Source organism: Tursiops truncatus, chromosome 3 (genome assembly GCF_011762595.2).
Source record: "Tursiops truncatus isolate mTurTru1 chromosome 3, mTurTru1.mat.Y, whole genome shotgun sequence".
NCBI classification, from domain to species: Eukaryota; Metazoa; Chordata; class Mammalia; order Artiodactyla; family Delphinidae; genus Tursiops; species Tursiops truncatus.
In genome coordinates, this window is record NC_047036.1 from 146,936,327 (window position 1) to 146,957,174 (window position 20,848).

At 47.3% G+C, this 20,848-nt stretch overlaps 1 protein-coding gene and 1 long non-coding RNA gene across 8 annotated transcripts in view; one reads left to right on the forward strand and one right to left on the reverse strand.

Annotated features, from left to right (window-relative positions):
* LOC109551818 (uncharacterized) overlaps nt 1-9,897 on the forward strand; it is a 73,429-nt gene extending 63,532 nt beyond the window's left edge. For 2 of the 5 annotated variants that reach the window (XR_004525945.2, XR_004525947.2), the window contains 2 exons: nt 4,235-4,417; nt 6,313-8,637. This is a non-coding gene — a long non-coding RNA (uncharacterized lncRNA). Of the gene's footprint in view, nt 1-4,234; nt 4,418-6,312; nt 8,638-8,749 lie in introns of those variants that run through there. The other 3 variants (XR_012330963.1, XR_012330961.1, XR_012330962.1) reach the window with 3 other exon arrangements.
* Nucleotides 1,768-20,848, reverse strand: part of STK10 (serine/threonine kinase 10) — a 119,640-nt gene continuing 100,559 nt past the window's right edge. Inside the window, exons 13-19 of one of the 3 annotated variants that reach the window (XM_033853561.2) lie at nt 17,972-18,064; nt 14,995-15,124; nt 12,948-13,072; nt 11,016-11,204; nt 10,287-10,412; nt 7,509-7,622; nt 1,768-4,249 (exon numbers count right to left, since the gene is read on the reverse strand). In XM_033853561.2, the coding sequence (XP_033709452.1) occupies nt 4,109-4,249; nt 7,509-7,622; nt 10,287-10,412; nt 11,016-11,204; nt 12,948-13,072; nt 14,995-15,124; nt 17,972-18,064 (918 nt within the window). In that variant the 3' untranslated portion in view covers nt 1,768-4,108. Of the gene's footprint in view, nt 4,250-7,508; nt 7,623-9,928; nt 10,062-10,286; nt 10,413-11,015; nt 11,205-12,947; nt 13,073-14,994; nt 15,125-17,971; nt 18,065-20,848 lie in introns of those variants that run through there. The other 2 variants (XM_033853562.2, XM_033853563.2) reach the window with 2 other exon arrangements.

Consider the following 20,848-nt stretch of genomic DNA (forward strand, 5'->3'; position numbering starts at 1 on the left):
CGCGGAAGGATAGGCCAGAAGTAGGAGAGGACAGAGAGAGGAGAGGTAGAGAGCTATCAGGAGAGGGAAAGGGACAAGGGAGAGGGGGAAAGCATTGCCTGAATGAGGGTACTGAGGCCCCCAGGGGCCAGGAAGGCAGACTTACCAAACATGGTGATGCTGAAACAAGACGTTCAGGTGGCCACTTGTCACCCATGGGGAAGCTGCATTCGGTGGTCCCAGAGGTGCCCAGGTCCCCTCCCGGGAAGGCATGCCAGCTGCTTATCCGCCTGCATCCTCTCAGACACATCGAGTTCACAGACCTTTGGGACACTGTGACAGTGGACTGCCACCTGCTGGTGAGAAGGTTTCTTGGACAGTGACAGGAAAGTTTCTAGGCCAGTGACAACTCAGGGCTACAGACAGAGGAGGGGTTCTTAAGGCATTCCACAAACAATATAAACCCCTTCTCAGAATAGTATTTTCAAATGCACAGTATAAAGCACATAGATTACAAGTGAAACCAGTCATAATGCAATAGAGGTGTCAAAATATCAGAAAATATATATACTATGTGTGATATATGTCATATGTATTATATTTGTATCTCATTAAATAACAAGATCTAGTAGTAGGTCCAATAACTACTATAATTAAATGATGAAGGAAAATGATAATTGAAGATGTCTGCAACAGCTGTAACGTGAGATGCAGTCTCTGTGATTTCTACTGCTGACATAGTCACAAGTACTGCTAATAATATTAGAGTTTGTTGCCTATACCCATAAGCAAAGGAAATGCTGTGTTTCAGTTAGAGGTTAGTGAAATTAAAGACCAAATATTTCCCATCCAGGTACAAAGATACCCTGAATTCTACCCATGGATCCCTTGTGTGTGTTTGAGGGGGTGTCCATGGACTCCAGGTTAAGAACCCCTGAATGAGGTTTTAGAGGCATGGCTGACACTTTTTTGGGGGCTGCATTGGGTCTTTGCTGTGCGCAGGCTTTCTCCAGTTGCGGTGAGCGGGGGCTGCTCTTCGTTGCGGTGCGCGGGATTCTCATTGCGGTGGCTACTCTTGTTGCGGAGCACAGGCCCTAGGCATGTGGGCTTCAGTTGTTGTGGCACGTGGGCTCAGCAGTTGTGGCTCGTGGGCTCTAGAGTGCAGGCTCAGAAGTTGTGGCACACGGGCTTAGTTGCTCCGCGGCATGTGGGATCTTCCCGGACCAGGACTCGAACCCGTGTCCCCTGCACTGGCAGGCAGATTCTTAACCACTGTGCCACCAGGGAAGCCCATGGCTGACACTTTTGAACATGGCAGAGATGCTGGTGGTTAAGTGTGTGTGACTCTTGCTAAATGTAATGGGTGCACTTGGCAGGAGAGGAGCTGTGGAGGAGACAGTGAAGTTCAAACTTTGAAGCCATAGGCACTTTATCAGCACTTACCAGTGCTCTGAGCTTTCGCCTGACTCTCCCCTTACCCAGCATGTTTCCTTGTCTATAAAACGAGAATGACAATGTCTTCCTCGTGGGTTGTTGAAAGGATTCAATAAGTTAACATGTAAAAACTCCTGGGGTCAAATGTTCACTGTTAAATGAGAATGATATAAATGTCTGTAGAGAAAACACACACACAGCCAAGCATAACTTCTTTCAGAACAGAAACTCCAATGTCTGACCTGCTGTACAACCTGGGAGGCACCAGTGTACTCAGAAGATAGGAAACCCTTTCTTGTTTAAGTCTGCCCTGCTTTTCCCACCCGAATCCAAGAGAACAAACCCAAATGCAAAGAGTTTCCAACCTTGTTATTTTATTAGAAGCATATTTACATTCTCGCAGTTAACTCTGAAGAGAACATTTTACAAAAGTTTTTTATATAAAGTTTGGAAACTACATAAAAATAACTTCATAAAGAGGAAAATATAAGTTAGTTCTATTTACTCTGCTAAAAATGACTGTAAATGTGAAACAGTTCCGTCTGTCCCTTCCAGAGAAAACATTAGCACAGAACACAGAGAATACTGCACGGGCCTTCTCAATGCTGGGCATTGCACGCTGGCTCAACTGTGAGACTGGGAGACCCAACCAGACCCCATCCGGGAAGGACAGGGGAGGTGTTAAGGCTAAGGCAGCACTGAGCAGGAAGCAGCAGCACCTTGAATGAGATTCCAATGTGAACGACAAACCAAAGAAGGAAATGATCAAAGACTTTCACCTACACCATGAAACCGGCATTTCACCTAATACTCATTCTCACACCCCAGGCTACAAAAGGCAGTATTGTAACTAAAGCACAAGTCAGCCCTGCCACTGGCCATCACCTGACCATTCGCCAATGCTGGCCTCGCCTGGTGGAACTGGGTCTGTGTTCTGTAGTTACACTGTTAGTTCATGTTTTCCCAGCACCTGTGCACCAAAGAGAATCAAAGGGCATAATTGTTTCACTTGTCTCATTTGTGTGAGACCTGAAAATTGTCCCTTCTGGGTCAAATAGTGAAGCAGGCAAGCTGAGTGCTCACTAACCGAAGAGGACCAGTGCCTTCCCACGGCCCCCATGCATCTTTACTGCATATGTAAGTCTTTGGAACCCCAAGTCCCTTTTTCTATTGAATGGTTACCCTACTTTCCCAAGATCCATTTACAACCAGTCCCCAGAAAACTCCAGGGAATTGCTTCAGAAAAACAAAGCACTGAACCCTTACCTATAGGAGTGAAGAAAGAGGAAGTCCTCCCAGGGTGTGTCAACCACCCCATCACCACCAAAATAGTACCCAGACTCGGTACACCCATTTGATTCCTCAGAATCACCTTCAGTTTTCCGCTTTTTTTAAAGCAGGCATTTTCCTAAGGAAGCCATTTATTTATATTTTTTTCAAGTTAGACATAAAGGTGAAAAAAAGTTTTCTTTGTAAATAAACGGAACGCTGGGTTGAGCATTTGCTTTTATTGGGTTATCTACGCTCTGCAGCCTGTGGGGCTCAGAATCTGTGGGAGGCCAGCTGAGTCATCCAAAGGCCCAGCATTCCATCTGAGATACAGAAGCTTTGCTTTTGCCAGGTTCCTGGGGGCGGGAAGCACTGCATTTCTCCCTGATGCTTTTTCTCCCTGAACAGAAGTTCCATTGACTGCCAGCCTCTGTCTGAAGTGTGAGGCCGGACTCTGAACTAGGAGGGACACAGAGCAGAGGGAAGCAGCCTTCCCGTATCACCTGCAGACAGGGTGGGCAAGTGTGAGACAGAATGACTGGGGTGGGAAAGTCTTGTGCGGCGAGGAATTTATCCCTGAACATAGGATCCCGTGCAGGCTGGTGGTTCAGCCTGTGCCTCTGGTGCCAACCCCCAGCACGCCCACACCAACGGCTCCCCTCACGTGTTCAGTGGCGCAGGCCCAGGCAGCGAACATGTTCCAATCCACCTGGCACAAGAGGCCCGGGGGGCCAAGGGTGTGTGTGTGCGCGCACGTGCGTGCGTGCATGTATGTGCAGGAAGGGAGAGTACAAGATGGCACGAAACACTTGAGATCAGGGTGAAGCGTTCAGCCTCTCCCCATCCCACCACTGTAGATGCTGTCTCAAGAAGAAAGCAGATTGGGGGAACTGGAGGAAGGAGGGCACCCCCTGAGCAGCTGGCTGCAGACTAGGCTCCACTGGGAACCAGAATGGCTGTTAGAAGGCGTGGTTCTTGGTCTGACACTGCAGGGAATGGCTGAAAAGCCACCGGCAATTACAATAGGACACGCCCACGGTGACTTCAGCAGTAGCACTTTGTGCCCACAGACAGCAAAGCTGGTGTTTTGGCAAACAGGAGGGGCCTCGAGGCCAAAGAACACCTATTCCTCCTGGTCCCTGGCCCCCCCAACAGCCCAAGTCGCTGACAGCGCAAAGGAACCTGGGGCTCAAATGGAATGCACGTTAGTATCAGGCAGCACATCATAAAACCTCGCCCTCCACGACCAGCGAGAAGTCAGAAACGCCGGGTGGGTCTGTCAGGCACAGCTGGGGTGGCACAAGGCAAGGGGCTGGATTCGAGCCGGCATGGAAGCAAGAGGGAAGGGGCTCCTGAGTTACTTGTTCACAGAGAATGGGAGGGCCCCGAGGCCCACCAGCCTGCCAGCCACAGCCCTGGGCGGCTGTTACGAAGCATCCGCAGAGCTGTAGGGGAAGAACTTGGTGGCCTTGTTTGGGGTGGTGGGGCTCAGGCACTCTGCCTCCTCGTTCATTTTGAAGAACATCTCCTGCTCTCGTTTCTTCTGGTTCAGCTCTTCTTCCAGAGCCTAGGACAGAGGGCAGACGGAGCTCGTTTGGATCCCTTAGGACACAAGTCTTCCCCAACCACAGGACCCCCACCAAAGTGGCCTTCTCTGGAACTTCCCCTCCCAGGCCTCAGTGCTCGGGTAACTTGGTCTTCCCTCGCTCCTGTCCCAGCGCCCGTCACCCAGAAGGTAGGTACCACCTCCTCCTTCCTCGTGCCACAGCCACGCAGGAGTTTCCTATGGACCAAGGGCTCTGCTTTGGGGAAATGCCAGTCTAGATGGGGTGTGCAAATCAGCTGGCAGGAAAACAACCAAAAGAATGGAGAAAAACCTGAGGTAGCAAATGAAGCAAGAGGCTTAACAGCAGGGGAAACAGAGATGTCCGAGTTACATGGTGTTCCTAACCAGGGCACCGTCCTGCAAAATCAGGGGACTTCTTTTCAAAATATACGTGCAGTCATGCCACCCCCCTGAGATTCTAATTCTGAACATCTGTGGTAGGACGGGTTCTCTACGTTGTAAAAGCCCATCAGATAACTGCAAGGGGAGCATCTAGACGACAAGCGCTGCAGGAGCTTCCCTTGGGCACACGCAAGTTTATCTAGCTAAATTGTGTCCCACCAGAAAAATTTCTTGAGGGTTCTCCAAAAATAAATAATTATTCGACTAAGAAAGGAAGCAGAGTGCAGAGGAAAGAGCAGGGGCTTTACAGTCAAACAGAATTCAGCTCCATTACCAGCTGGGTGGGCCTCCGCATGCTACCTTTCCTCTCCAAGCCTGTTTCCTCTCGTGTAAAGTGGCAATATCACTACCTGCCTGGCCGGGCTACTGCAAAGATTAAATTAAAAACGAATGGGCTGTAATTACTTAGTACTTCCTACATGTCAGACACTATGCTAAGTGCATTACATCTTATTTAATCTTCACCCTATGAGATAGATACCACTATCCCCATTAACGATGGAGAAACTGAGGCTCAGAGAGCTTAGGTCACTTGCCCAAGGTCATTCAGCTGGCTGGGAGCAGAGCCAAGATGGGTCTAACTTCAGAGTTCAAGCTCTGAAACACTGTGCCACCATCTGCAAAGCCAGGCACACATGGGTTACTCAGTAAATGTGGCTTCTTTATTACTTTCACTATAGAAGAACCACTTTCACAGGATTTGACCAGCATTCTATTATGTCTCTCTCTTTAAAACTATTATTATTATTATTATTTTTTTTTTTTTTTTGTACGTGGGCCTCTCACTGTTGTGGCCTCTCCCCTTCCGGAGCACAGGCTCCGGACGCACAGGCTCAGTGGCCATGGCTCACGGGCCCAGCCGCTCCGCGGCATGTGGGATCTTCCCGGACCAGGGCACGAACCCGTGTCCCCTGCATCGGCAGGCGGACTCTCAACCACTGCGCCACCAGGGAAGCACCTAGCTACCACTTTTTTGAGCACAGAGAGGTTTAGTAACTTGCCCAGGGTCTCACAGCGAGTAATGGGGGAGCTAGGACTTTCTCCCACGTCTGTCTTCCTTAAAGCCTATGCTCTTAAGCACTGCTCTATTTTACCTCTATATAACCTATATATTCCTCTATATAACCTACGGCAGGAGTCAGCGGTCTTTTTTCTGTAAAGGGCCAGATGGTAAATTTTTTTGCCTTTGCAAACCTTAAGGTCTCTGTTGCAACTACTCAACTGCTGTTTGGTGTAAAATCAGCCAGAGACGATATGTAAATGAACGAGCATGGCTGTGTTCCATTAAAACTTTATTTACAAATACAGGTGGTGGGTCAGATTTGGCCCACGGGCAATAGTGTACTAACACCTGTTTTAAGGGAAGAAATGTTATCTTCATCTTATGGCCCCAAAAAGCAAGGTTCAGGAGGGAAGACTTGTCTGAGGCCACACTCTGTGTCAGCTATGACCCAAGCAACACCTTATTGACCTTACAAGATATTCTATACTTACTGAAAGAAATCTGAATTTTTCTAAAAATATTCCACAATGTACAGTCATCTCGCCTGCCCCCCCATACATGGGCAGCAGCTCAAAGCTGCCGACTGAAATGCAAGAGTGTAAAAGAACGTGTATTCCAGGATGCAGATCACCACCTCCGGCCCAGTGTTCCAGCAGCAACCCAGGTGACTAAGGATGGGATGATTCTACAAAGAATTCTGGAAGGAGGCAGCCCGCACCAGCAAAATCCAACGGCTCTCCAGATACACCCTGCGGCACCTCCCCTAAGCCCAGGCACCCCCAAGAAGCAATCTGGGCAGTTGCTAGAGGCAAGATGATGATTCATTTTCAGACTCTCAGGATGTGCCAAGGGTATAGAAGCCCTAGGTAAGAGAACCAGGTGAGCATCTATTTCCTGATGCCAAATCCGCCTGTGTCAGCAGGAGTATCATTGATTCGAGTGTCAAGTATCAAAAGTCCTAGCGGACCATGCGTGGTTACAGATAAGCGTGGGCCTATTAACAGGAAGGTCTGGGACCCTGGCCAGCTTCCAGCTAGAAAGCTCCATTAGCACAGGGAGGGAAGCCTCTATTCAAGGACTCCCAAGGCCGTTATATGGCTGAGGTGGGCAACTGCCTCCTGGGCAGATCACAGTTACAGCAAGTAGAGCTCAAGTACGACGGCAGAACAAACCTCAGGGCTCAGGACACATGATCAAGGGTAATTAGGGCAGCTCTCTCCTCAGAGAGTTTAGGAGAGTGGGAGGACATGAGTACGTCCTTGGCCTATACTGTGGGCTGGTGGCTTTCTGCATAACACTATACAATATTCATTATCTTCACTTTACAAATGACCACACTGAGGCCCTGTGATGGTCAATTTATTTGTCAACCTGGCAAAGCCATGGTAACCAGTTGTTTGGTCAAACACTAGTCTAGATGTCACTGTGAAGGAATTTTTTTATATGTGATTAACATGTAACTCAGTAGACTGAATAAAGCAGCTTACCCTCCAAAATGTGGTTGGGCCTCACTCAATCAGTTGCAGGCCTTAAGAGAAAAGACTGAGGTCCCGCTAAAGAAAGAGGGATTGGGCCTCCACACTGCCCTGGGGCTCAGCGCTGCAACATCAACTCTTCCCTGGCTCTCCAGCCTGCAGTCTGCCCTGCAGATTTCAGGCTTAACAGTCCCAACAAGTGGGTGAAACAGTTCCTTCAAATAAACCCATAAATCTGTACCTTATCCATATCTGTATCTATATCCATACCCCAGGCAGAACCGATGCCACAACACGAAGCAGAGCCCACCACTGAGCCCACCAGCCCAGCCAGGGTTACCTTTTTGCGTGGCCGAAGCTTGTCCCGCCATTCCTTTAGGTTCTGGTTATGGCTTTCGTCCAGGGCCTTCAGCTTCTGGGTTTCATGCTCTACCAGGAGGTGACACTTTTCATTCTGCAACATATTCCAGGAAGTACAGGTAAGAAGCACAGAGGGCTGAGATATACCATGAAGGTACCAGCATCATTCATTTATTACTTCTCCTTGATTATAAACTCCATGTATACAAAACGCTCTACCTGTAAGGACACATGCACCAAAAGGTGCCTGGAAGACTATTCCAGAATATTAACATTAATAATTCTCACTGAGTAGTGGAATCTGCAGCAATTTTGCAACTTTCTACTTCGGGCTTTCTGCATTGTTTGAATTTTTCAACATGAACGTATAAAACTAATAACAATAATCTCTGCCCTAATCCCACCACACAGAGGCAACCACCACAGAATCTTAGATATATTTCCCGTCAGGCTCTGTCCTGTGCATTCTTTAGCTCACCCTGTATACACAATTCTGAAACCTGCCTCCCTCTCCTCTTAACATTATAATGTAAACATTTCTACATGTATACAAAGAACTAACATCTTTTACAATCATCATTTTAATTCCTACAAAATATCCCACAGTATGGTTTATCTAATTTATTTAAACATTTCCCTATTTTTGGCCACTTAGGTTGCTCTTAATCTTCACTACTATAAATAGCATTGTATTAAACATCTGTGCTATGTACTGAATCGTGTCTCCCCAAAATTCATATGTTGAAGCCCTAATGCCCAATGTGATGGTATTTGGAGATATGGGGCCTTTAGGAGATAAATAGGTTTAGATGAGGTCAAGAGGGTAGGGCCCTCATGGCGGGATTAGTGCCCTTATAAGAAGAGACCAGAGAGCTCACATGCTAAACTGCTCCCTCCCTGTCTCCTTCCCTCCTTTTCTCCCTCTCCCCATCTCCCTCTCTCCCCCTCTCCTCTCCTCTCTCTCTCTGCCATGTGAGGACACAGCAAGAAGGCATCCATCCACAAGCCAGAGAGAGAGACTTCACCAGAACCCAGCCATGCTGGCAAAGCTGATCGTGGATTTCCAGGCTCCAAAACTGTAAGAAAATAAACTTCTGTTGTTTAAGCCACCCAGTCTGTGGTATTTTGTTATGGCAGTGTGAGCTAAGATAATCTGTGTGTATAAATAATTTGTATTTATATAAGTTATATAATTATCTGCATCACATACCATTTCTTCAGGAGAGACTTGTGACGGGGTAAGGGCCATGGACCTGGCTGAGGCCTGCCAGCCTCACTGTTCTCTCGCTGAGGTAAGTTACCTGCCTCACAAAACTTAGCCTGGAATCTCTCAAAGGCAAAAGTGACAATTCCCTGTTGATTCCTCACAGGGAATCAATCTTGTGGTTTCTAAGGAGTTTAGAAGCAGGGGGAAAGTGCCTTCATCCAGATACCTCAACCCTGCTGGACGGGAAGAGTACAACCCCTTGGGGAATTTTTATTTGGGGTTTCAAGCTCAAGGGTTCTGGGAATTTAAAAATTGCCTTGGTTGGGAATAATACTTATGGCAGCCCTGAGTACCTCTGGCCTGCCCAGAGCCGGGGTCCCAGCACTCTATGGGTTTTCTCAGTTCATCCTCACAGTAAACCCATGAGGCAGGGTTGGGAACATAGACACAGAAGGTGAGTGGCCTGGCTAAAATTCACACAGAAACAAGCAGCAGAGCCCCTACCTGACAGGCTTCAATACCTGCAATGTTTCCCCCACACCTCCCTGCCTGTCCAGAAATTGCCAGATGGATCCAATAGCCTAAAGAATTTCCTGAGGTCACAGAGGTTCGTGGCAGCCCATCTGTCAGGTATGGCAATGCCTCGCTCCACCACAAGGGGGCTCCAAGTACCAGCTCCCGCGCAGGGACCCTTAGGGTGAGGCAAACCTTTTGTGAGGCAAACAAGAGGTCAAGGATCTCCCCAGGGAAGGAGGTCACAAAGGGGCTTGTCAGTATCAGGATACCTTTTCCTGACGTCAGTGGGAAAGCTCTGAGCTTCTCACCATTAAGGATGATGGTAAGTCGCTGTAGGTTTTTACAGATACCCTTTATCAAGTTGAGGAAGTTCCCCTCTATTCCTAGTTTACTGAGAATGTATCATGAGCAGAGGTCAGCTTCTGTCAAGTACTTTTTCTGTATCTGTTGATGATATGATCATGTGACGTTTCTTCAGCCTGCTGATGTCATGGATTACATTAACTCATTTTCATCTATTGCACTAGCCCTGGGATAAATCCCACCTGGTCACGGTGTATACTACTTTTTATACATTTTTAAATTCTATTTGCCAACGTTTCGTTGGGGATTTGTGCATCTGTGTTCATGAGAGATACAGGCCTGTAGTTTTCCTCCTTGTAACGTCTGGTTTTGGTATTAGGGTAATTGGGACACCTTTTCCCAAGACACAGTGGTGACCGAGAAATCCAGCAGCATGCCCACTGCCAGGCCCCGGGCATGGCACGTTCAGCTCAGCTGTCATCTCATTTACAAAGCCTCACTCCAGTTCTGCAAAATAGGAATTATCATCCTTACCCTCTGCCTATTTTACGAATGTGGAAACTATGGCCTGGGAGGGTGATGTGATTTGGCCAACATCACACAGAGCGGTAGGATGGAAACCATTCCACCCTGAGCTTCAGACTCCTTCCCCCGTTTGTAGGGTCTTTGGGCCCCCAGGGAGCTGACTGACTGCCTCGGGGGGCGGTGAGGCGAGCAGGGGCGGGGCAGTACCTGCAGCTGCTGCAGCTCGCCCATGTTGCTCTCGCACTGTGCCGCCATGTCCCGCGTCTGGCTCTCATGTTTTTGCTGCTGCTGCAGCCGCTCTGACTTCTGCCTCTTCTCCTCCTGCTGGGAGAACTGCAACAGAGAACAGGTGAGGCGCCTCAGCGGGCCACGGGCCTGGCTGGGGGCCCAGCTCAGCCCTGTCCCGGGGAGACCCCATCTGAGGGGCTGGTTTGTACACAGCCACACTGCCCTGCACCACTCAGGCTGTGCCCCCTGTCTGAAGTCCTCCCCGCTGAGCTGAGACCCAGCCCCTGCCCTCAAGGAGCCCCCAGATGGGCGAGGACACTGAGACATGCTAGGACAGCGCAGGTAGTAAGCAGGAATCACAGGAGCCCACGGCCACCGACTCTGTCCCGGAGCCACATGGGTGACTTGTGAGCGGGGTCTCAGTAGAGGAGAGGAAGGAGTTTACCAGCAGAAGCAGCTGCAGGATAGACACCCTGAGTGTGACAGGGAACGCGCATGAGATGCAACGCCAAGCCTCCTCCCCTGTCCGCCAGAGGAGGAGTCACGTGAGGCTTTTAGGCTTCCGGGCTGTTACTTCTGGCTTCCATTCCATTCCTCCTTCCAAGACCCCGTGCTGCGTCTTAGATTCTATACCCCCCCAACCATGTAAGATTCAGGCCGCACCAAACCTGGATCTGGCCCCACTCCAGGACACCCCCGGCCCCCCACCTGCTTGATCTTCTCGCGCTGCTCAGCAGCACTGCCCGCCCCGTTGATGTGGAGGCTCTTCTTGTACATGGCCATGCGTGTCTTGCCCTCGCTCCTCTGAATCTTGGGCAGCCGCGCCTTTTCCTGCTGCTGCCGCACCTTCAGCTGCTCCATCATGCGCTGGTTGTAGCGCTGCATCTGCTCGCACTCCTGAGGGGGACACCCAGCCCAGGCCAAGGTCAGATGCGTTCCACGCACGTGGGCGTGGTCAGATGCCAAGGCTGCCACACGCAACTCAGGAGCCCAGGACCTGCGTGGTCCAGAATGCTCAGCAGAGCAAGGCTCGTGTCATTTTACTATACTACCCTTAAATATCATCTTCTGTTCTCACTTTAAAGATTACTGTGAATAACCTTACCTTCTTACCTTCTGAATGCCTTCTTAATCTCCAAAATATACAAACAGCTCATACGACTTAACAAAAAAAAAACCCAAGCAACCCAATCGAAAAATGGGCAGAAGGGGCTCCCTGGTGGCGCAGTGGTTGAGAGTCCGCCTGCCGATGCAGGGGACACGGGTTCGTGCCCCGGTCTGGGAGGATCCCACGTGCCGTGGAGCGGCTGGGCCCGGGAGCCACGGCCGCAGAGCCTGCGTGTCCGGAGCCTGTGCTCCGCAACGGGAGACGCCACAACAGTGAGAGGCCCACGTACCGCAAAAAAAAAAAAAAAGCCATTTATCCAGAGAAGACATATAGATGGCCAGTAGGCATGTGAAAAGATGCTCAACATCACTAATTATTAGAGAAATGCAAATCAAAACTACAATGAGGTACCACCTCACATTGGTCAGAATGGCCACCATTAGAAAGTCTATGCATAACAAATGCTGGTGAGGGTGTGGAGAAAAGGGAGCCCTCCTACACTGTTGGTGGGAATGTAAGTTGGTGCAGCCACTACGGAAAACAGTATGGGAGGTTCCTCAGAAAACTAAAAATAGAGTTACCATATGATCCAGCAATCCCACTCCTGGGCATATACCCGGACAAAACTATAATTCAAAAAGATACATGCACCCCTGTGATCATAGCAGCACTATTCACAATAGCCAAGACATGGACACAACCTAAATGTCTATAAATGGATGAATGGATAAAGATGATGTGGTACACATACACAATGGAATACTACTCAGCCATAAAAAAGAAAATAATGCCATTTGCAGCAACATGGATGCAACTACAGATGGTCATACGAAGTAAAGTAAGTCAGAAAGACAAATACCAAATGATATCACTTATATGTGGAATCTAAAATATGGCACAAATGAACCTATCTACAAAACAGAAACAGGCTCACAGACATAGAGGATAGACTTGTGGTTGCCAAGGCCAGGTGGGGAGGGAGAGGGATGAACTGGGGGTTTGGGATTAGTAGATACAAACTATTACGTTTAGAATGGATAAACATCAAGGTCCTACTGTACAGCACAGGGAACTGTGTCCAATCTCCTGGGATAAACCATAATGGAAAAGAATATTTTAAAAAGAATGTATGTACGCACATAACAGTCACTTTGCTGTACTGCAGAAATTAGCACAACATTGTAAAGCAACTATACTTCAATTAAAAAAGTATTCTGAGGGAATGCATGGGAAAGAGATATAAAATGAAAATGGAAAGAAAGGCAGGACAAAAAAAGGGAAAAAGTGAGAGACACGTACATCAGGTGTCAGGGTCAGCGAGGGAGCTGCTTGGGCCATCTGCTTCCCTGCCAGTTTCCCCAATTCCTAGCCCCTGGATCTGAGGCAGGACATCGCCCAAGAAGCTCTCAAGCCTCACTGTGGCCGACTTGGCTGCTCTCAGGAGCAAGTGATGCCCCACTGAGGGGCAGCCTCGCGGCTCTCCCAGGTCTCCCAGTGGCAGCCCCCGAACCCAAGCTGACTAGGAGCCTCACCTTCTCATGCTTGCGCACCAGCTCGTGCCGCTGGAGGAAGTACTGGTCTTTGAGCTGCTGCTTCACCAGCTGGTGCCTCTCCTGCAGGTGATGCTCCTCCATCTCCCACAGCGCCGCCTCCCGGTCTGTGGAGGACATGTCACCCGGTGAGGTGCAGATGGCCAGAGCCCCACCAGGCCCTCCCCTCCACTGCCCCGAGCCAGGTCTCCTCACACTGGCTGATAACTATGCCACGTCCTTAGACTATGTGGGCTGAGCCAACTCCTAGAAACTTCCAGGGATGACAGCACCCAGCAGCATGGTAGAGCAGGAAGTGTTTGGAGTCAGGAGCCAGAGAAACCAGAGGCTAAAACCCAGCTGCATCACTGGGATTTGAGATGAACGCAAAATCCTCTCCAGGCCTCACCTTCCATCTCTGCCAAATGGGCACAACCACACCACGGAGGGAAAATGTCCTTGGAAGATACTTTTATGTTCAATCTACACTGCACCTCTGCTTTCCTAATGGGCAAATAGGAAGGGCTCACGTGGAAACCCCATGAAGAAGACAGCCTCTTGTCACTATTTCCTCCTTCGAAAAATAGGTGAGACCCTTCATGTCCCATATATGCATTATTGAAACAGTTATCTGGCATTTTATCACTGGAAGTCTCAGGACAGGGCAGGGAGCTGGTGTCAGATGGAGAACCTCACGCCCTGCAAGATACAGCTGGTCATGCTCAGCCTACTGCAAAGTTGTTTATTTCACTGCAGTCCTGTTCCATGAAAGCCAGCATCTATCCACAGAACATCAAAACAGTGATCTGGCTTCTAAACCAAAATCAGAACCCCAGTCCCAGAGGTAGGATGGTTCTTACAGGCCATCACATGATAAGAAAAGGAAACAAGGGCTTTTCTGAAACATCCGTGGCTCTATTCAGAATGTCGGAATACCAAGGACCCCATTTTTCTTGGCCCACATCAAGCACTGAGTGGTTTATACTGTTTTAACTGCCCTGGCCATCAGAGTCCTGGCTGTGGCCCCTGTTATAATAATGAGCCAGAGACAGCACTCGTATATTAGTCCTATGTTTACATCTTTACAACGGACAGGGACCATTAGCTCCCAAGCCCACAGGCACCAAACTCTAATTTTCACCCATCCAGTTGTTTTAAATGCAGTTCAAACAACAGACTTCCAGCCATTTGGAGCCTGCTTGCTTTGCATACCCCATAAAATTGTACCCAACATCTGCTAGCCATAAATTAGATAGCCTGGGGGCTATATACAGACCCCAAGCCCTGCACCCTCCAGAGCTCTCTACCCCAGAGCTTCCTCAGCTGAGTGACATCATCAGATACATAAGCCCCCTTTCTGATCCCCTTCTTCCCCAGGGTCTCCCCTGCTCTCCTCCGTCTGGGTGGTGGCTCACACTGTTGTCCCCGGACAGTCTAATGCTGGGAGGGACTCAACAGCATGCAAACCTGCCAAAGCACCACCACACAGGGGTAGTTAAGAGCTTGGCTTCAAGATAAGGTCTGCATCCAGGGCCCACTCTACCACTCATTAACTGTGCAACCCAGGCCACAGAAGAGTCACTCTCCAAACATCAACCTCCTCATCTATAAAAATGGGGAGGACAGTAGGGCCTGCCGTGCAGGGTTACGGGTAGGATGCAGGGTGACTAAGGTGTAAGATTAAGGCACGTGGCTAGGCAGAGGAGTCGCTCACTACGTGCTGCCTGCTAGGAGCGGCTCTCAGTACTGCCCCCCCCCCCCGACCCCGTTAACCCAGCTCACTCACGTGCAATTTCCACCCACTCTACATTGCTTCCTTTTTTTTTTTTTCCTTTCCTCGACATCCACAATAGTGTCAGATAGTGTTGTTGCTAACTGGTATCTCTGCCTCAGTCCTGACTTCAGTGGGGATTTTCCTCATGTTTCACCATAAAGGCTGATGTTTGGTCTTAGGGTGGAGAAGACCTAGCAGTTCTTCCTTGCCCGGGGCTGGCATGTACATTCATGGAGAGTCTGGGCCCACATGCGCGCCCCGCTCTCGGGCACCCACCTCGAAGGAGCTCCTGCTTCCTAGTGAGGCACTCGCGCTCCTTGCCGCAGATCTCCCGCCTGTTGTCGGCCGTGATCTTCTTCATCGCCAACTCCAGGTCCTCCTTCTGCTTGGCGAGGAAGTCCCGGTCCTATTAAGTATTTAAAATTTTAGACGTGTTCATGATATTGTGGTTATTTTTTTTTAGAGATACATATTGAGATATTAACAGGTGACATAATACGATGTCTGGGATTTGATTCAAAATAATACAGTAGAGTGGGGCAGTGAGTGGGCAGGAATTAATAATTACTGAGGTCAGGTGATGGGTATATGGGGATTCATTATACTGTTATACCCCTTTCTGCCTATGTTTTAAACTTTCCTTAATAAAGAGTAAAGAACTGAAATTTAAATTAAAAAATTTTAGCTACTATATGTGAAGTAGATAACCAACAAGGACCTACTGTATAGCACAGGGAACTATACTCAATATTTTGTAATAACCTATAAGGGGGAATTCCCTGGTGGTCCAGCGGTTAGGACTTGGAGCTTTCACTGCTGAGGGCCCAGGTTCGATCCGTGGTCAGGGAACTAAGATCCCGCAAGCTGCGCATGGGGCACAGCCAAAAAAAACCCAAAACCAACCAAACAAAAAAACCTATAAGGGAAAAGAATCTGAAAAAGAATATCTATCTATCTATCTATCTATAGATAGATATCACTAAATCACTGCACTGTACACCTGAAACTAACACACTGCAAATCAACTATGCTTCAATAAAAAAATAATAAATTTAAAAAAAAATTTTTAATAAAAATTTTAGGAAACATGTTAAGAAACTAAAAATTTGCACTAATCTTATCACTTAATGCTAGCAACTGGTTTTGGTGTATCTATATAAATATATTTACATCTGTTGTTTCACAAAGATTATTTTAAAAGACTTAAAGAAATATTTGTACACCCATATTCATGGCAGCATTATTCACAACAGCCAAGGGATTGGAAACAACTCAAGTGTCCATAAACAGATGAATGCATAAACACAATGTGGTATATACATACAATGAAATATTATTCAGCCTTTAAAAGGAAGGAAATTCTTATATATGCTACAACACGAATGAATCTTGAGGACAAGGTAAGTGAAATAAACCAGACACAAAAGGACAAATACTGTATGATTCCACTTATATGAGGTCAAATTTGCAGAGACAGAAAGTAGAATGGTGGTTGCCAGGGACTGGAGGCAGGGTGTCATGGGGAATTACTGCTTAATGGGTCCAGAGTTTCTGTTTTGCAAGATGAAGGGTTCTGGAGATGGATCTTGGTGATGGTACTCACCATGATGTGAATGTACTTAATATCACTGAACTGCACACTTAAAAATGGGTAAGATACCAAATTTTATGTTATGTCTGTTTTACCACAACTTTTAAAAATTATTAAAAAGACCTTTCCATGTCATGATGTAATCTCCTATCAAAAATAAGTTGTAATGGCTGAAAATACTTCATGGTATAGCTAGCTATACCCAACTTATCTACCCAATATATAATAGGTTGTTTATAGGTTTTCTTTATTTTAGATACTGCTGCTCTTCACATTCTGGTAGCTAAATGTCCTTGAACCTCTGTGATGATTCATCTTCAAGATTAGTCCTAGAAGCAGAAAATCTAGGCCAAAGGATGTGTATGTTTTTGAAGCTCTTGATGCAACTTCCAGAGTGGCCTCCTAAAAGGGCCAGTCTTCTCTCCCTCTGTGGGGACTAGGGCCTGTCTCCCCCACCCTCCCTAGCCCTGCATTCTTTTTCTAATCAACCTGTCAAGGGACAGGTTGGAGGAAAGTATGATGGTGTCCTGGAGTCAGACTCAGCTTGAGGCCTCGGACCCCACTGTTAACTGTGCAGTGTCACCTCTCTGAGCCTTAGCTTCTTCCTCTGTAAAGGGGAAACCAAACAGCACCTATCCTGGTAAGCCATGAATGCTAAACCAGAGAACATACGAAACAATTGTAATTGTAGACTCTAATTTTCTTTGCATTTGGGGGCAGAGGAAGTGGGACAAAATGAGAACATGAAGTGAAAAGGCTACCGAGGCTGGGGTAGAGGGTACTGAGTGTAGCTGGGAGAGGCTGACAAGAACGAGACCTATAGGGCCTTGAAAGCATGTGAGAAGGCTGATCTGATCTTATGGACAAAGTGGGAGCCACTGAAGGTTTTAAAGGCCCAGGGCTGTTGGGGAAGGGTGCCATGATCAGATCTGGAATCCGTATTGATCACAACAACTGGTATGAGAGAAAGAACTGCAAGAACTGGAGGGAAACTAGCTGGGAGGCTACTGCAGTAGTCCAGGCAAAAGACAAGAATGGCTAGGGAGTCACAGAGATGTTGACAAGTTGATGGATCCAGAGGGAGTTTGGAGATTAAAAGAAAAACAAAACCCAGGCTTCAAGAGGTGATGAAGGATTGCAGGGAAAAGGGGTGTCAGGAATGACAAGGCTTCTGGCCTGACATCACAGTGGAGGACGGTGTCCCCTCAGAACACGAGAACAGGACCAGGTCTGGGAGATCTGGGTTTGGTGTCTTTGAGACTCCAAAAGATGCCAAGTGGGCAGAGGGATGTACTGGGTTGGTCAAGATGTGATGTACAAACAGCTCTAAAACAAGGCAGGAAGCGCTAAAGGCTCTGGGAGAGGTGGATGTAAAGGTCTGTGGTATCTCCTAGAGATGGGAGAGCTCACTTCCAGCTGGAGCAAGGGCAATCAAGGAAGGCTGCATGGGGGAGATGATAACAGGGAGGATTAATCCAGATGGTCTGATTTATTCAGAATGAGGATAATCCGGATGGTCTGATTTATTCAGAATGAGAGATAGGTGAGTATTCAAAGGGCAGGGCATGGGCACAGACAGAGAAGAGCTCTGGTCACCATTCAGGGACTCAAACCTGTGACTCCCCAACCCCTCTACTCCCCAACTGAGGGGCAAGGACTCACGAGAAGCTGCTTCTTCTGCGCATGCTCCTCCATCTTCTGCTTCATGCTCTCCTTCCGCTGCTGCCTGGGGAGCTTCTCCACCTCATTCTTCACCTGCACCAGAGACAGCAGAGAATGGCTAGGTCAGCGTACCTCCACACTTCATATTGAATAAGCCTTCAATCCCAGAACTCCTGGGCCAGGGAGACTGAAGAGGAGGCTCAGCTTTCTAGGCACTTGCCCCGACTCTGCTCTCCACTCCGCTGACAGATGACACCTACTGGCCACCCGTCTGCTGCTGGCTCCAGTTTCCAGACTCCTTCAGAGCAGACAGATGCCGTTTTCGCTGTTTGGTATCCATCCCCCTTCTTCTGATGACAGCACCTCAGTTTCTTTTAGGACAACGTTTCTCAACCTCTTTTTAAATTGTTGCCCCCTCAGAAGCCCTTTTTTAGACACTTTTTCCCTAATGAACCAACACCATGAAATTTTAATCCCACAGATATACTGTCAATCTGTTAGACCATTATAATATCTAAGACGTTTTTAACTCCTTGGGGGTGAGAATGCATGCATTAGGTAGCCCCTGCTCAGTCTCTGAGGTTCAGGTATGGCTGATGCCCCCAGCCCCATCTGACTCTAGGCTGGGCATATGATCCAAGCTGTCAATCAGCATATTCCATGCCTTGGCATCTGGGATTGGTTCAGAGATGAGCATGTGATCTTCGCTGGGCTAGTGAGAGCTTCAGGATGGGTGCTAGAATTATTGGGGGAAGCCGCTCTCTGTCCTTTGGGGTTGCTGAGCTGGGAGGATGTAGGCCATGGTGGACCACCCTGGAGGGGGTCTGCCTGAGACAGAATCAATGCATGGAAGCAATGTTAAGAGATGAAGGATGCCTGGTGACACTTCTGCCCTCCTGGTCAGAGACGGGAGTTCTTGGTTTGATGTCTTTGAGACTCCAAAAGATGCCAGGTGGGCAGATGGTGAACTAATAGTATTCTCAGGCCAGCTGGAACTGGCTTTCTGTTTTATATAACAGAAGAAGAAGAGATTCATGACACTTCACTATAAGGAAGCTACAGTTCCTCAGTTTTCTCTGAGTAACCCATACCTTCACAGTTACCTGACACCCCAAAACATGCACTCACTGACAGGGCTCTTAGGAGCAGGTAATGAAGGATTTTTCCATACTGTCCATGATCAAAAAGGAGCATTCCAGGAGAGTTCTACTTCTGGCATGGTGAGGTACGCCAGTGCAGCCTCTCATTCCTGCTGATTACAGTGAAAAACTCTGGATAAAATACAAAAAGCAACTAACTGAGGACTCTGAAAAGTAAACAAAATCAGGTGGCTATGAAAGGGAGTCAAAACTTATAGAAGGGGCTGGTACCAGGGGTGAGTTTCCTGGGAATTTTTTTTTTTCCTTTTGCTCTCCTGGCTTTGCCCCTGTCCTAGACAGTGATGCAGTGGCTAAAACTGTAAGAAACATTGTGTTTCTGGCTAAAGAATCAGGCAGAAGTCAATAAAATTAATAAACCTTTAGTCAGATTGACAGAGAAGATGGAGGAAGTGGAGAAGAAAAAGGAGGAGGGAGAGGAAGAGGATACTACAACACAAATTACCAGTATGAAGGGTGAAAGAGACATGACTACAGATCCTACAGTCATTAGAAAGGATACTAAAGGAATCCTATGAACAGCTTTATGTCAGTAAATTCAGCCACTTAGGTGAAATAGACAAATTCCTTGAAAGAAACTACCACAGCTCATTCAAGAAGAAATAGATAACTAAAACCAGAGTGACATTAAAACCACTGACCAAATCCTTTTCATAAATAGACTCAAAAGTCCTCATCAAAATATTAGCAAATTCCTGCTGGTGGGAATGTGAATTGGTTCAGCCACTATGAAGAACAGTATGGAGGTTCCTTAAAAAACTACAAATAAAACTACCATATGACGCAGCAATCCCACTACTGGGCATATACCCTGAGAAAACCATAATTCAAAAAGAGTCATGTACCAAAATGTTCATTGCTGCTCTATTTACAATAGCCCGGAGATGGAAACAACCTAAGTGTCCATCATCGGATGAATGGATAAAGAAGATGTGGCACATATACACAATGGAATATTACTCAGCCATAAAAAGAAACGAAATTGAGCTATATGTAATGAGGTGGATAGACCTAGAGTCTGTCATACAGAGTGAAGTAAGTCAGAAAGAGAAAGACAAATACTGTATGCTAACACATATATATGGAATTTAAGGGAAAAAAATGTCATGAAGAACCTAGTGGTAAGACAGGAATAAAGACACAGACCTACTAGAGAATGGACTTGAGGACATGGGGAGGGAGAAGGGTAAGCTGTGACAAAGCGAGAGAGAGGCATGGACATATATACACTACCAAACGTAAGGTAGATAGCTAGTGGGAAACAGCCGCATAGCACAGAGAGATCAGCTTGGTGCTTTGTGACCACCTGGAAGGGTGGAATAAGGAGGGTGGGAGGGAGGGAGACACAAGAGGGAAGAGGTATGGGAACATATGTATATGTATAACTGATTCACGTTGTTATAAAGCAGAAACTAACACACCACTGTAAAGCAATTATACTCAAAAAAATATATATTAGCAAATTCAATCTAGTAATATATAAAAAGTAAACTACATAATGACCAAGTGGGCTTTATCCCAGGAATGTAAAGCTCATTCAATATTTGAAAACAAAGCCATGTAATTCACAATATCAATAGACTAAAGAAGAGAAACTATATGATCACATCAATTGATATAGGAAAAACATCTGACAAAATGCAACATCCATTCATGACAAAATCTATTAGCAAACTAGGAATAGAAGGGAACTTCCTTAATCTGAAAGGGCATCTACAAA